The following is a 16,074-nucleotide window of genomic DNA, read 5'->3' on the forward strand; positions in this document are numbered from 1 at the left end:
CGGCTCCACCATACATGCTTTCATACATACTTTCCTAATATTGAATAATCTGGAAGAGTGTGTCTGTGTACGAGAGCATCGAGGAAAGTGGAACCTCTCCACAAGTCCATCATATTTAAGCTCTCCAGTCTCACTAAATGAGAGTGAATTGCCTTCCTTCTGCACGTCTGTCAGATGCAACATTCATATTAAAAATGTGAAAAGCCTCAAAGTTTTTAAGGACCTTTTCCATCCCGTCTTTGCTCGGGGTGTCCTTCCTCATGGCCGCCTCACAGCCACGCGGCTAACTGACTGGTTCCTGGTTTTAATGAACGCTGGTAATGGGCAGCCTGGTAAATAGCCCTGATTGCTCTTATCTCGTGGGCTAATGATGTCTTGGGCTCTTTTCAATTAAGATGCGAGCGAGGTCACTAAAAGGTTTGCTTCATAGCTCAGCCATTCAGCTTCATTAAAGCCTTAGCGTGTATTCATTAACGCCGCCGCCACAGGTCCCCGAAGCACATGCTCGCCTTCGCTCTTTTCATCCTCCATAAACTAATTAAGAACTTATTAATCCTCCACTAACAGTTTAGGCTTTGGACGCTTTCTGCAGAGTCCCACTTGGTTGTGGTTCTGGCAGCGGTTGCCTGGTCTTAAAAGTCACACAATGAGCTGCACAATGGATTTTCCTCTTTATTTTCTCAAGTGTCTCAGCTTCCTAACCGAATCTGAAATATCTCATAAAGGTGTTCACACGTTTTTGTTGCATTTTATATATATATATATATATATATATATATATTTCTTTCAATAAATGTAATCTTTTAGTGTTTGTGAAAGGTTTTTGCAGGTATTTCACCGGGCATGAACAAGAAGTAGCCTGATGCTGCAGCCGCACAGTCGCTCCTGCGTGGCGCATCCTACGGAGACGCTTTGTCGAGCTGCACATTCAGAGTTTCACTGAGAACAGTGTTAACTTCAGTTGTTTCTGGATTTGTGGGTCAAAACAACAACAACAAAAAAGAAAAGAAGTGAAAAGCCGCCTCAAGGTTGCTCATAACTCAGAGTGGTTTTGCCAACCGCAAAGCTTCTCCCTGCGCTGTTGTCAAGCATGCAATTCACCAATGTGTCGCCGGCTCCATTTTTATCTGTCACATTCGTTTGCGTGTGATGGCCGCTGATGCTCGGCTCATTAAGGATTCTCCCCCTCCTCTTCCTGCTGCTGCTGCTGCTATCGTGTCTCCTTGAGAGGGAGGCTGTGATTCTGTCTCACGTTCGTCCTTGACTTGCACCCCCGTCCTCTTCTCTTTTTGCCATCTACACAACCTCTGATTCCCCCTCTCGCTTCAGATGATACCTAAAGTCAATATCTTCAGTTTCAGTAATTTTGCCCTCCTTTATTTCCTTGTAAATTGTCCTCCGATTTACTCCCCCGATAGTCTCTCCACTGACCATTTCTTTTCCCTCTGTCACTCTCCAGGAGCTGGTGGGCAGTAACCCTCCGCAGAGGAACTGGAAGGGAATAGCGATCGCCCTCCTTGTCATTCTGGTCATCTGCTCGCTGATCGTCACCTCCGTCATCCTGTTGACACCAGGTACACGCAGCAGAACAGGGGTGGGCGGGGCCACCACACCGCACGGCGCCCTGTTTACACAGACATTACCATGCGCAGACGTGCCCGTTAAGTTCCACAATCAGTCTCAGGCAGTCCAGAGAATCCGACGCCTCGATCCCATGCGGTGTCGCCCACAGTAATGTTTCGGTTAACATCCGTCCACGCGGGCGCGTTTTAGTGAAGGTCGGCGAACCTCACTGAAGTCAGCCAGCGGAACATTTCTTTCGTCATAAAAACTCCCCGCATGTCTCCTTCACTTTGCTCCCGCACGCGTTTTTGGACTCCTGTGTTTCCCTTCGTTATTTTAAGGAAGCCGCGTTGCAGTGCCGAGTTAAAGTGACTTTCAAAATTTCTGCTTGCAGATTTAGATTAAAGTTTAATCGATAGGCCATCTGTTTATATTCAGGCTCATAAAGCTCCTTGATACGGTTTTATGCACTGCCAGAGTCGAATCAGTCAATGCAACTGTCAGTGTATGTGCACTATAATTCAGTTACAAAGACACTAATCACTGTGCCCTTGTTTATGATCTCCTCTCTCGCAGCAAATTTACAGGTAATATTTCCTGCATGGGGGCGTGTGGCAAAGAAGGGTCAGCGATTTTAAGAGAAACTCAATGATGGGCGTTTCTAAATTATCTTTAGAGCCGTAGACAGGTGCCGAAGCAAAAACACCACGTCGGTGTAATGGCGGGCGTCAAGGCAACGAGGCCTGACTCCTCTCGTCACGTCCTGACTGCGTCCTCTTCCTATCCCGCGGCTTTTGTTATGGACTTGGATGAACTCGGGCTTCATGTGCCGCTTCCAAACAAGGTTGGGCCAGCGGGAGTCGGGCAGGGGAGCGGAGGCCGAGCAGGTGGCGCCTCCATCAGCCCGCGCCTCGCCCTAATCTGTCCCCCTCCCTGCGTCGACTTTGTGCGCTCGAGCGGAAACTGCTGCTCCGAGTCTTGACACAAGCCAGGTCGTTTTACGCCACTCTGTGTCCGGGAGCAGACCGCCCCAATAAACCTGAAAGAAGACAGCGGACATTTCGGAGGCGTTTGGATATTAAAATACAATCTGGCCTCGTTAAATGCGGTTCTGGAGGAAGCTGTGCTTTAATTAGGCGTCTTGAGGAGCTGAGCTTCAAGATGTTGCAGCTTTGTGCATCATTCCTCAAGGATGATGGGCTTTTTTTTGTGCAAAAAGTTTATTTTGCTCCTCCTTGTTGTTATGACGTTTGGGATCGACAGTTAATTGAATCCCTGGATTCTGAAAAGTTTATTTCTAAAAGTAAAAAATATTCTTTGAAACGGAGGGTTCAGACCACAAAACATGACTAGTGCTCACTTGGAATTTACATTTCTCTATTGCAGTTGTTTGTACTTTTGATGAAGCGCTGCGTTCCACATTTACCCTCCGTTACTCCTCTTACAAACCATAAATCTGTTCAGCCACACCCTCCGTCCTCCTAAAATCCCTTTCCAAAAAAAAAAAAAAAAAAACAGTTATTGTGTTATTAGCAGACCCTAGTTTTGTATTTTTAGATATACCATTATCTGGGTAGCTGACAGTTGTGGCTTTACAGCAGGTCATTTGCCAGAGACTCTGCCAGGGGAACCCATGAGGAAGGTTGTGCTCAAACAGCGTGCACAGGTTTACCCCGCTCCCAAATCCATCCGGGGAGGCTTTCCAGGAGACTGGATGCTTTTATAGTTGCTTATTACATTTAAGATGTTCTGCAGTAACATGTGGTTGCAAGGACATCAGTATTCTCCAGGCAGCGCTGTGATCGGAAACACACACACACACCTTCCTGTCATCAGGTTTTTAATGAGGCCGCATCTGACAGTTTTTGTGCACTATTACAATCAACCAGACATTTAAGCTTTGAGCCTCTCTTCAGAGTCTCAACCCCTTTATGTTCAGGTGGTCTTGTAGCGTATCCCCTTTTTTACGAGTTTCAGTACCTTATGCAAAATGATGCTTCACATTTAATAGTTTAAGTCATAAAAAATATTGGATTTCACTTGCTAAAGAACATCAACATCTACTCATTTCCTGTTAACAAAAAGAAAAACAGCTCTGGGGTTTAACTTTCAAATTACATGAGTTCATATTTCATTTCACACATTGCTGATGATCTTCATGGATAGATATGGATGTGTAGAACTCATTGTCTCTGCCTCTGAAGATGAATTAATCCCTTTAGAAAATAGAAGGCCTTGATTCTCCGTTGCCGTTGTCACTGCTATTGTTTACTTAGCCGCTGTAAATCAGTCGAGGAATATTTTCCTGCTCTGTTTGAATAAGATGAATTTATCACATGGCGCTGTGTCTGTCATTTCATTTTCAAGCCATTTTTTAAGAGAACAATCTAAGTTATTCAAGATATGTTAAACTCTAAACTGACTAAAGGCAGAGTAAAGTAGAAATAATGTTAGTTTCAAACAACCGCCTACTGCTTTTAAGAATTTTAGGACTAGACAAAAACACGTAGTAGGAAGGAAGCTTTTTTTTCCCCCTTGAGTCCAATTCTTTAAGTGCTTTAAGGAGGATTTTCCTGCTAAAATGTTAAATCCAGTAGTCTTTCAGAACAACTTATTTGACTCTAATTACACTTCAAAGAGCAACATTTGCGAACGCGGCCCGCTCTGAGCGGCTCACTGCAGCGGTGCAGCCCGTGTGAGGAGTTACGAGACGGCGGGCTGTTTCCACTCATTTCGGAGGGTTTCGTTGATGGATGTTCCCCTCCCAGACAGGCCGGCCAGTTTCTAACTGTACCTGACAACCACTTTGTTCTCACACACACATGCGCACGGTCGGCACACAAGCACACCGGCAGAGACTTTTCTGCCTCTGACAAGTCGAATCTGCTGTAACCGATAGCTCCATATTGCTAAGAGGTTGCTCTGTTTCCCGCGTCGGTACAACTAGGTCAGATGTTCGCTGTTGGCATCTCGGTATTCCTCAGACTGAGGGGTGTCAGTCTCGCTGACAGAGTGACAACTGACTGGGGCTGTGGGAGGATCGCACGCTGTATTAATTTGGTGACTGAAAGCGAGCAGTCACAGAGATTACTGCGAGATGCTCAAATTACACCCTCACAGCCAACAAAATGTGGCATAACATATTAAAGCATTTAATGGTTAGCGCCGACGCCTCACAGCGAGGAGGTACTAGGTTCCAAACCCACTGTGGATGGCAGGGGACGGGCGGTGAGTGTGAATGGGTGTTTGTCTTCCTGTGTTAGACCCTGTGGTGACCCTTTGTCTTGTCCAGTGACTGCTGGGATGGGCTCCAGCTCTCCCACAACCCTCTAGAGGGAGGGTGGTAGGGGTAGGTCATGTGCCGTTCAAAACAAATGTTTTAAATGTTAGTTTGTCATTTATAAATGATCTAATGAAATTCTTTGGAGGAGATCAGGCTTTCGTTTGTTTATTACTTTGCTTTTAATGTGGTAGAGGTTAAACGGAGTCTCAAAATGCTTGAGTTTGCTTATAAAAACACATTATTTGCAAGTTTGCCTTTTGCCCGTGTTGCTAAAATCCACAAACCCAAACACTGGTCATGTCCGGAACGATAAATGCATCTGAGGGTGAACACATTTTGGTTTCTGCCTACCCAAACTCGCTCTCTGCATTCTCTCTTTTTCTGATTTTTGTCTGATTTACCAGCGTTAGACTTCCAGACTTTTACCCGGAGATCTGTGCGATCAGGAGGTAAAGAGCACACCTCTGAATTTTTGTCAGCGGTGATCAGAAATTTGGACGTTGACAAAATCTTCGTTTCCAGTCGGAGCTGTTCAGCCTGCATTATTTATTATTATTATTATTTTTTTAAACTTCTCCAAGCGAAACCTCTAACAACAGACAGAGAAGTTTTCACAGATGCCCACAGTGGCAGAAAACTCCACTCTAGTTGTGAGACTTGACAGAGTTAGACTGAAGGCTGTCGAACCGGTGAGATGAACAATGCATACACGCTTATCAGAGCTGCAGGTTTTCCTCGCAGGTATTACGCCACGTGTAATCATTTGGATAATTGTTCATGTGGTTTATGACATGAGGATACAGTGCATATAAAAAGTGTAACCGTTAAAGCAAAGATAAATCATCTTATTTGTTTTTAAAAAATTTTCCTGAAACAAATTCCAGTAAAAAGATTTTAAAAAACGTAAACATGTGAAAATTCCACAGGGGAACCTGAAGAGGGTCATGCATGCATGTGGATTGTGTTTTTGCAAGTGTGTGGAAATATTCCCAAGTCAAGAGGTGCTGATCTTATTCAATTGATTGTTTGCTGGAAGAAAATCAATGAATGCTTCAGCTAAGTATTAGTTCAGGACTGTGCACTCATGCAGTTAGAATATTCTACATTTTCTTATAGCTTGTTGTGGTTTTTATAATCATTATGTGGGTTGTATCTTTTAAAGTAAATGTGCAGTGGTTCTGATTTTTTTTTAACATTATAAACATCTGCAAATTTGTATATTTAATCTTTTTGTATCAGCTTCCTTAAGATGATGCAGACACAAATATCTTACCCGGATACGTATCATTGCCCAAGAAAATTCCCTCTTTTGCACAAGTCATGTGTAGAGCTAATTTGCCCAGTTTCCAGTGCTGAATGTATAATTGTATCTCGAGTAACTTCCACAATCAGCCCCCGATTAGATGGCATTAGCTTTAATTTAGCAGTCAGCACTGAATTCTTGCTGTATGAGGTTTTTTTTTCTTATTATCAAATGTGAGGTTCAGTGTTCAAATTCCCTCTGCTATTCTTTGCATTGAAAAAAAGAGGTTGTGCCACATTAGCATATAAACTGCTCATTTGAGCTGACCCTGCTGGGACTGACAGTTTTTTCTTTTTCTTTTTTTTTCAGAAATATTCAGTGTTTCTGCCAATGATCACAGCGCTCTGTGAGGGCCAGATAAAGACATACTTAACTACAGAGAATGGATTTGTCTTTAAGGGATTGAGCCATGAAATAGAAATTTAAATTTAAATGTAAACTTTGACATGTGTAACTTTGTTCTCCTAATGGTCGACTCCGTGTTCAGTGCTGAAACCTAGCTGTCATAACTGATTATGAATTCAGTCTTTAGCCCCTCTAAACCTCGCCATCTGACGGGAGGCAGCAACTTATGTGCACGACTATGTTCCTCCCGCAGCCTATACACAGTCTGGTGACTCGGATAATGACACTCAGAACTTAACTGATGCACCAAGCAGATGCCTTCAAAGGTGTTTTCTTCCCCCACGATGAAATCGAGGAGGAACTGAGGAATCAGTTGGTGTCCGTCCATCTGTTCGGCGCAATATGCCACACACAGCACAGCAAAAGTTTGGAGAATGATGCAAGTCATTACTGGGTTCTCCTAATACTGTATACATAAAAATCCCCTTGACTGGTGATAAATGGGATCTCAGTTTGTCATTTAGGAATTTTGGCAAAAATAAATTAATTTTGATTTTGAATTATTTAGGGCAATGGATGAGTTGAGGTTAGACTTTTTTTCATAATTGAGGTGGCATATAAGAATTTAAGAGGCAACACATGCAGTAAAGTACTGCTTGGTACAAAACTAGTGTTTGATATATTCCCCTTTATTACAGTATATTTTATTCTTATTATTATTTAAATCACATCTGAAACTCTGCCCTCAAAACCCATCTGTTTAGCCAGGCTTTTTGCTCATAGTCAGCCAGTCTTCACATTCTCAGTTAGCTCACCCTGTGCTGTTCATCCTATCCGTTTTGTCCAATTTTTTTCTAATTTGTCTTCCCTTTTTCTTCTAAAGCGTCCTTGGGTGTCTAGAAAGGCGCTATATAAATCTAATTTACTATTATTATTATTATGATGATTGTTATTATTTAACTGCAGCAGTCTGAAATTGTTCCAGTCATGGATAGTCTGCTCATAACACAGATAAGTGCCCCGTGAAGAGGAGCTGCAGGTCTTTGTATCACGGAAATGTCCAATTTCTAGAAAGTTACTCGCCAAAGCTATTCTGTGATGATTTCTTTCTATCCTTAGAAGACATAGCTGGTGTTATTTTTGGTCTAATGTTGAGTGAGAAGGCTATAATCAAAAAACAACCAATCTAACAATGAGGTGTAATCAAATAAGGCATAGGTCACAAAGTCTTTGGTTGATTAGACATTTTTATGTATTTTTTTTTTTTTAATTTCCCCCACAAGTTTAAATTTATTTAAATACACATTAACATAGACCCAACATATTTTAGTAAAGAGATGAGGGATTGCTTAATATAGAACAAAAAATGATGCTAATAATGTATATTATATTATATAGCATATATTATATTATATAGCACCAGGCCGAGTTTAATATAGAACACATATAGTAGGTAGGAGGTCCCTACTTTTCATCAGTTTGGGGGTCCTTGGCCTGAAAAACCTTGAAGACCACTGAAATAAGGCATTTGTCCACAGTCCAATAAAACTGCTTGATTCTTGGTACATGCCTCTGGCAACTTTACGTCCTCTCTGTAGGCTGCAGGTTTCTCTGCTTTTGGAGCAGCATTTTTCTTTATGAGAAAATGCTTTGGTGTTGGATTTCATGTCTTGAATTTGGTGGGCGTAGTTCTATCATTTTATGCTTCAATGGGATAAATGTATTACATCAAGGTCTTGCATAATTTATACTTTTTAGGTTGGCAAAACTAACAAATGGCCAGTTATTTATTATTATTAACTGCTGATGATGACTGAAATACTTCATTCAGATATTCTCTGCCAGACTGAAAGGTCTCTGCCAATGACCTATGCCTCTGGCTTGGGGGGTCTATCAGGGCCAGGATGCGGGAAACTGTTGTTTCATTTTCAGCCTGAAACTATAACCAGACAGAGCTCCTCTTGCTCCGTCTCTGTGCTGTGTGTAATGCGCATGTGCTGCTGCTGGCTGGTAGTGTTGGGTAGCACTTGGTTTCCTGGCGACGCCAAGTCACGTGGCGGTACAACAAATATGGGACAGGTGGAAGACGAGCAAAGTGAGCTTTATCTGCTCTGTGACAGCTAGTAATGGGCAGAACAGCTCTGTATTTGGTGTCGTTTATAGACTAATATTTTAGCCCAGCACAGCAAATATATACAGTTTGTGTGTTGATAAGCAGTGGAATTCAGCCAAACATTTCAGTGTGTGATGCTAGTGAGCAGTGAGGACACTTTTAACACACTCACTCCTTTGAGAACAATAGAACTGTTGTGTCTGGGCTATTTTGATGCCACAATCAGCCACAAAGGAGAGGATTACCTATTCACGGCTTATGTAGTTTATGGACACAGAGTTAACAATCCACTCAGTCGGACCTTATCAGCGAGGATGTATCTAGAGAGGGGAGTAGATGAGGTAAAATTCAACACCAGTCATCTGCAAGCCTCTGGTGAGCATGGTACTCAAAGAACTGAACCTGTCAAATTTGAGTTAAAGGATGATGCTGTACCATATGCTGTTCACACTGCACACCGTGTGCTGTTTCCCATGCTGCCGAAAGTCAAAGATTAACTAAAAAGGATGGGGAACAACGGCAGTATCAAGCAGATAATACAACACACTGAACGGTGTGCACCCATGGTTCCAGCTCTCAAAAGGAACTCGGCCAAATCCAGGATCTGTGTAGATCTGACAAAACTGAACAAGTCAGTAAAAAGGGAGCACTACATCCTGCCGACCCCCGATGAGATAACAGCCAAGCTGAGTGGAGCAACAGTATTTTCCTGTCCCGATGCTGCCAGCGGATTCTGGCAAATTTCATTACATCCAGACAGTTGCAGACTAACAACGTTTATAACACCATTTGGCAGGTACTGTTTTAACTGACTACCTTTTGGCGTAACAAGTGCACAGGAGATCTTTCAGCTGAAGATGTTGGCATATTCATTGATGACATCTTAGTCTATGGGACCTCCATGATGCCCAGCTGGAAAGTGACAGGTGTTTGAGGGCTTCAGGTCAAGGTGTCAGCGTCGTCTTGTCCCGAAGTCCACAAATCTACACGAAGCAAAAGACTGACACACATAGTGATGTGGAATCCCAGCATCTCCTAGCAGAATGGAGAACGACAGAGCAGCCACAGCAGTGACCTGCAGGCTGTCATCAAACTCATAAGAAGCAGATGGCCAGAATATCATGGAAATGTGCCACTGAACATCCGAGCATACATGAAGGTGAAAAATCTATCACAGGCTAATTGTTTGCTCATTCATGGGAAAAGTTATTCCACAGTCACTAAGATCTGAGGTCTTCAAAAAAAGACATGATGGGACATCAGGGTCTAACTAAGTGTAGAGAGAGGGTGAAATCATCAGTTTGGTGGCCGAGACGTTCGACAAAACTCAAAAACACATATATATCGTGCCATACTTGCCAAGAACAAAAGCGTGCCCAGCAAAAGGAGAGGCTTATCTCTACGTCTCTGCTTGATTGTCCATAGAAAAAATTAGGCCTTGATCCCTGTCACACAACAAAAACACCTGCCTCATTGTATTTGGCTACTACTCACAGCTCCTCGAGGTGCTACACTTCCATCCACTACCAGTACTGAGGTCATTCAGAGACTTAAGGCAACCTTTTCAAGGTTTAGGATCCCAAATCAGGTGGTGAGCAACAATGACCCTTAAATCTCCAGCACAGAAGTCCAAGAGCTGGAAAGACGGCTTGATTTCAGTCATATCACGTCTAGTCCTCACCATCCTCAAGGAAACAGTCATGCAAAAGCAGTACAGACTGCAGAGAGAATCCTCTGTCAGGACGATCCACTAATGGCCTTGATGTGCTACAGATCAAATCCCCGTGCCAGTACGGGAGTCAGTCCAGCAGAACTCTTAATGGGGAGGAAAATTAGAACAACACTCCCTACACTGGGGAAGAATCTTCAACCCAAATGGCCTAAAAAAAAAAAAGATGCTAGTGAGAAGACAAAACAAGTCTCCTTTATAATCTCTATCGTGGAGGCAGACCTCTACCACTGCTATGACCAGAAGATGTGGTCTTCACCAAACTGGATCAATTAATCATTATATCTTTAATATTGAAGTGCCTTGGTTGAGTTTATGAGTGACATAAATGTTGCAATATGTTGAAAACCCTAATGATGTGCCGCATACTGCCTACTGCCGTTGGCTAGTTAGGTAGCTGGTGTCTTGTTGGTTGCTACCTGGTAGCTGACTGCTAGCCTCAGTTGGACTGGGCTTCTGAATGTGTTTTGCCTGGGATCCTGCTCAAGGGATTGTAACATCTAATCCTGTGTAATAATGAATGATAAGACTTCAGACAGAGAAATTGCATTTTGAACTAGACTAGACATGATTACAGTTTACTGCAAGTTAAGTTTGTTTACGTGATTATTTCAGTTGCAGGGGAAATGTTTACAGGGTAATATCTGGGAAACAAACACGTGTTGTAAGGCCCCTCCTGGCTTCTTGCTGACAGCTTCCAACTAGATCAGCTCGTGCTGAAATTTGTAGCAGCGTATTTCTGTTTCATTTAACATGTAATAAAACATTAATGTTTTGCTGGTGGAAACAAAGCTAGTCTGCAGTACAAGCGAGCTGCAGGACGGAGTTTCAAGACGGATTTCTAGATGTGGAGACTAGAAATCCAAGCTGAAACACTATTTTCCAAGAATCATTTACCTTCGTTGCTTGTAGAAGAGCAAGTGATGTAGAAGTAAGAGTAAGGGAGTAGCGGTGCAGCAGATAGGACAGGACGGATGTTGATGTTGGTTCAGTGATCTATGTTCTGGCAGAATGATTCAGTGTCTTAGAATGTAGATTTGCCAAACGTTTTCTGAATCAGTCAGCGTTCACTATATATTAGAGCTCATAACCACATAAAGGCATCATGTATATGGGCTTAAAGCAAGACATATTTCAGATGCGTGCAGTGACATTTAAAGTTCCATTTCCCTGCAACTGAAGGTACGTATAGATACGGTGAAACCCCCCCGCTGACTCAGACGTAGGAAAAAGCACTGACCAAGCTGAGAGACAATTTTTTGTCTGTACCGCTGCCGGCTGTGTATATGGCCCTTTGATTGCTCAGTCCTGGAGTTTCATTTACAACCGAACAGCAAGTCATCCCACCTTACCAATCTTCAAACTCACCTAAAAGCTTTTTTTTTATTATTATTATTATTCTTGGATTCAGAATGCATACAGCAGCGTCTCATAATGGTCTTCCAGCTCGAGCTAAACCCAGCGAGGTGGACAGCTTCAAAAGAAGCACTTGTTAGCTCTCACTTTTCTGGCATACGAAGGTCATATTTTACCAGAAGATTCAGCTGAAAAATGTACTCACTCGTCTTTTGTTGCCATGGCTTTCTCTGTCCTCTCTGCAATCACTGTCTATAGCCTGATCCATGGCTTTTAGCCTAGCGTGCACCGCAGCTGAGCGTGATTGTGTTTTCTTTTCTGCGTATTCTGCTTGAGGGTAAATGTAGTGACCTAAGAAAAACGTACTTGCAGCCAAAAATGTTACCTCATACTGAATGACAGAAGCAGCATGAACAGAAGGCTTAGCAGGGGGATTAATCGTCAGACATTATAAAGACTGTCCTGTAGCCAAATATTAGAGCTTTGATCCCCATAGCAACCAATCAGTCCAACAAGTGTTTTGGCAAAGGTTTGTTGTGCAGCACACGGAATCTCTCAAACCGTGCTGTGACCCACTTTTGACTTAAACTCAAATGAAACTTTTGAATGAGAAAATGACGAAGCTCAACATATGCTCCTTTTTTATCCTCCCACCATGTGCAAGGAGGTGATATGAGTCACATTATGGAGCAAGAGATGGTATGACGAGCATTGAGGGATGAAATTAAGCTGAAGCGAATTGCAGGAGGCATCTGCCATAAATACGGACATCTGGTTTGATTATCAGAAGCAGCACAAGTCTTAATCAAAGGCCTGAGGGAGTGAACGCCCCGTCTTTGCCATTACATTTCTTTTTTCCCCCGTCTCTTTCTTCGACGAGCCCTCTATTCTTTGAAAGGTGAACAGCCGGCAGGAAAAGTTGTTAAGATGCAGTCAGAGATCAAGATGTGTCAAAACGACATTATATATTCTCTCTCTTCTCTCTCTCCTCTATAGCAGTAGCAATACCTACTTTGTGTTCCTTGTACTTTCTGTTTTCACAAATTGTTTATGAGATATGGTACAGTTCTGCCCCCATCTACAGCATTTATGAGGTTATTTTTTATTGGTTGGTTGCGGTTTAGTCGCGGTTTAGCCGTCGTGACCGGCCGACCAGTTCTCATGCATCATATTCAGACGCTCTAAAGATGACGCCATCATTTGTGCACTTTGTTCTGGATCACTCAGAGAGCACAGGAGCGGAGTATCCCAGCCCACTCAGACTCAGAGATTCAATCATGATTCATGCTTAAGCATTCTTACGTTTAAGCGTTGTTCAGTGCAGTCGCCTCCAGCCCCTCTCTCACACATGATTGCAGAAATCACTGAATTATTGCACTTTTGCACTTCTTGTTTGGTTCATTAATTTGATGCATTTTACTGTCTTAAGATGCTCGCTGTATTTTGCAGTGCCAGCATGCATGTGGATTCATGTTTAGTTGACGCTGTGGTTGTTTCCTCTGCAGGTGAGGACGACCGTCTGGCTCTCAAGGGCAAGGTGACAGTCGGAGACCTCTTTAGAAAAGACTTCAAGGTCCATGATCCCAACGCCAAATGGATAAGCAGTAAGTATTTGTCTTCAGCGTGAGACTACCATCCACTAAAGCAGACAAAAACAAATAGTTTAGTCGTTTTTTGATGCGGAAATTGGCTCCTTATCATGGCAAAGAAGGGGGACGTTTGTGTTTCCCAGTCTGGGTAGCTCTCATTCACTTATATAGTTTAGATATACTGAGTCTTGTCAATAGAAACCAACAGGATTTATGTCTGTTTTGGAGGCACAAGGGAGACCTATACAATATTAGGAATAATGTGTTCAAGCGTCATAATATTATGCCTGATCGGTGTATATTAAACCACTGCTTTCCTCAAAATTACTCAAAATTATACAAATGATCTGTTCTGACACCATCAAAAACCCTGGAGAGGGTTATATAAAGACAAATATGAGAGTGCTTCAGAACGCCTCATTAAACAATTTTGAACTGTTCATAAATGCTAATTAATAACAGTGATGTATGATTTCAGCTTCTGTATCTATATTATCGGCAGTAATGATACATTTCTGCTTTTGTCGACTTGGCAAATGATGAATAATCAGCGTAAATACCAGTTCAGACGGCAAATGTCAGATTTGCTGGAGTGATCCGTCTTGTTTGTTTCTGGTAAATCACACTGGCAATCGTGTGCGCTCCCGTTGTCTGACATTCCTCCAAACAATTAATTCCACGTGCTTCGATAGCTGCCCAATTACCTGTAACTCCTGTTACTCCTCGTTCCTTTTTGATAAGTAGCAGAGATTGGCAGCCGCTACTGTTTATTCAATTCATCACCACCAATTTTCAAACGCTCGCTTTTTTTTTTAATAGCAAGAGTGTGCAAGCATATACGCTGCGAGCGCCTTGGGGACCCAATGAGAGAAAATTATATACTTTGCTTTGTATCAAAACGGTGCCTTGAAGCAGCTATGTGTGTCCCGGTGTGGCATTTGAAGAGAATGATCACAGCTTCGATATGTGAGGGATTTGTACAGCTGAAGGTTTAATGAGGTGGATTTTGTCTTCTCTCGTGCCCGGCGAGGCTGTCTCCTCCAATCACAACATCTAAGATGGCTCCCAGGAAGAACACAGCTGTTACATCTTCTCTCGAATCCTGAAATTGCAAAGCCTTCTCCCCCAGTGATCGGCAGTAATTAGAAAGCTGAAAAGCCATATATATCACAGTAGGGAAAAGAAGATGCCGTTCGTCGGCCTGAGTCATTTTCAGTGCCCTGTGTCACTCTTTCGGTTTTAGCCCCTGCATCCCAGATGTGCTCAAGTATGAGGCTCATGTGGCTGATTTGTTGTGACCCAAAGGTTGGAGATAGATTTATCATGCTTGAATGAGCCCTGATGAACATCACAAACTGCTGTGGTACTGTACACATCTGGAAGCAAACATCTGTTCCCAGCGACGCGTCGTGCTGTGATTAGAAACACATTCACGAGAGGAGAGGAGAAGCTGAATTATGTAAGACCACTGTGATTTCTGAAAATTAATACTGCACATTTTGAGCTTGAAACAAAAATATTTCATTAAAAATTAGAGGGTTAATTAAAGATAGACAAAGAAAAGAGAGGCACCGTGGAGAAAGGAGCCTTCTTAGGATTCATACATGCGGCAATCACCGCAAAACATGAAACCAGAAAACAATCTGCTCTTTCTTCTCCTCCTCCTTTTTTTGTGCTATTGACAGTCCATCGTTGATCCCGAGGTATTTTTAGTGTATCATTAGATTCGGCTCAGAAGGAGGGGAGAAAGAGGAGGAGAGATCTGATTATTTTGTCTTCATTCAATGCATGCCATTTTACTAGACCCGGCTCTCGGCCAGCATGTACGCTTTTCAGGACTGTCTCTAGGATTTGCAATAATAGCTTCCCTGGTTGGAGGCTGAAATTGAATTTTTTTTAAACCTAATTTGGCTCAGTTTTATGTTTTCTCTATCCCATCCTGACTTCATCTATCAATCAATTCCCCGCAGAGAGACTGAATATAACCTCGGCAATCCCTAATGATCATGTATTAGATTATTTTTTTTCTGCAAGCCCGAATTGCTTCCTTGTATCTTGTCCAAGAGTATCAGCTTTAATATACATTGTGCTTGAGCATCATTAGGGTGCTTTTATCTGCTTTTCAAAGAAGACGCTGAGATTGGGATTCCTGCCTGTGCTGCCAATGGATCATCGTTTTGAAGCTCTGCTTAAATTCGGTGCAACTTGAATGTTGTATTTGTGCTGTATTTTGAAGTTCGCCGCTGATTTGCTGCTAAATAGGGAGAAGTCAGAAATAACTCCCCAGGTTTTAGACTTGAAGCAGCCCCAAGTGTGGCGTTGTTTCAGGTAGAAAAAAGTCCATAGAATACTGTACAGGAAGGCCGGTGTTATAAACGTATCTTTGAGGACTTGTAAGATGCAAATCCCCTATTAAGCAAGGATTGTTCACTCAGACTCTTTTAAATTTGCAAAGCTCCGGCAGATGTTGATGAAGCTAACATTTTCGCTGGCCAGCCGCAACGCTCTTCCTGGTGTTGTCTTTGTTGTCATCTACTACTGTGCTGTCGCAGCGGGGTGCCCCAGCTCTGTTGTTTGCTCAAAAACACAACTGTGTTTCCAAGCGAAAACATGGCAGACAGGAAAATTATTATCTGAACTGTCTGCGGTAAACATCCATTACATTCTCCAGACCGACTACCTGGTTTTATCTTTGACCCGCTGTATTTATTGTTGAGTTTTCCTCTGCACTCGGGAAACGTTTCAGACACTTTCAGACTTTCTCACTTCCGCTTTTGCGGTTTAAAATGCGTC

The 16,074-nt window shown here is 42.7% G+C and overlaps 1 protein-coding gene across 6 annotated transcripts in view; it reads left to right on the top strand.

The window, feature by feature from the left end:
- The window catches only part of dpp6a (dipeptidyl-peptidase 6a), a 197,707-nt gene that overhangs the window by 137,099 nt on the left and 44,534 nt on the right, over positions 1 to 16,074 (top strand). For all 6 annotated transcript variants that reach the window (XM_047568430.1, XM_047568432.1, XM_047568433.1 and 3 more), the window contains 2 exons: positions 1,460 to 1,574; positions 13,198 to 13,296. In XM_047568430.1, coding sequence (XP_047424386.1) covers positions 1,460 to 1,574; positions 13,198 to 13,296 — 214 coding nt within the window. The remainder of the gene's footprint in view (positions 1 to 1,459; positions 1,575 to 13,197; positions 13,297 to 16,074) is intronic.

The sequence above is a fragment of the Mugil cephalus genome, chromosome 18 (genome assembly GCF_022458985.1).
Source record: "Mugil cephalus isolate CIBA_MC_2020 chromosome 18, CIBA_Mcephalus_1.1, whole genome shotgun sequence".
Lineage (NCBI taxonomy): Eukaryota > Metazoa > Chordata > Actinopteri > Mugiliformes > Mugilidae > Mugil > Mugil cephalus.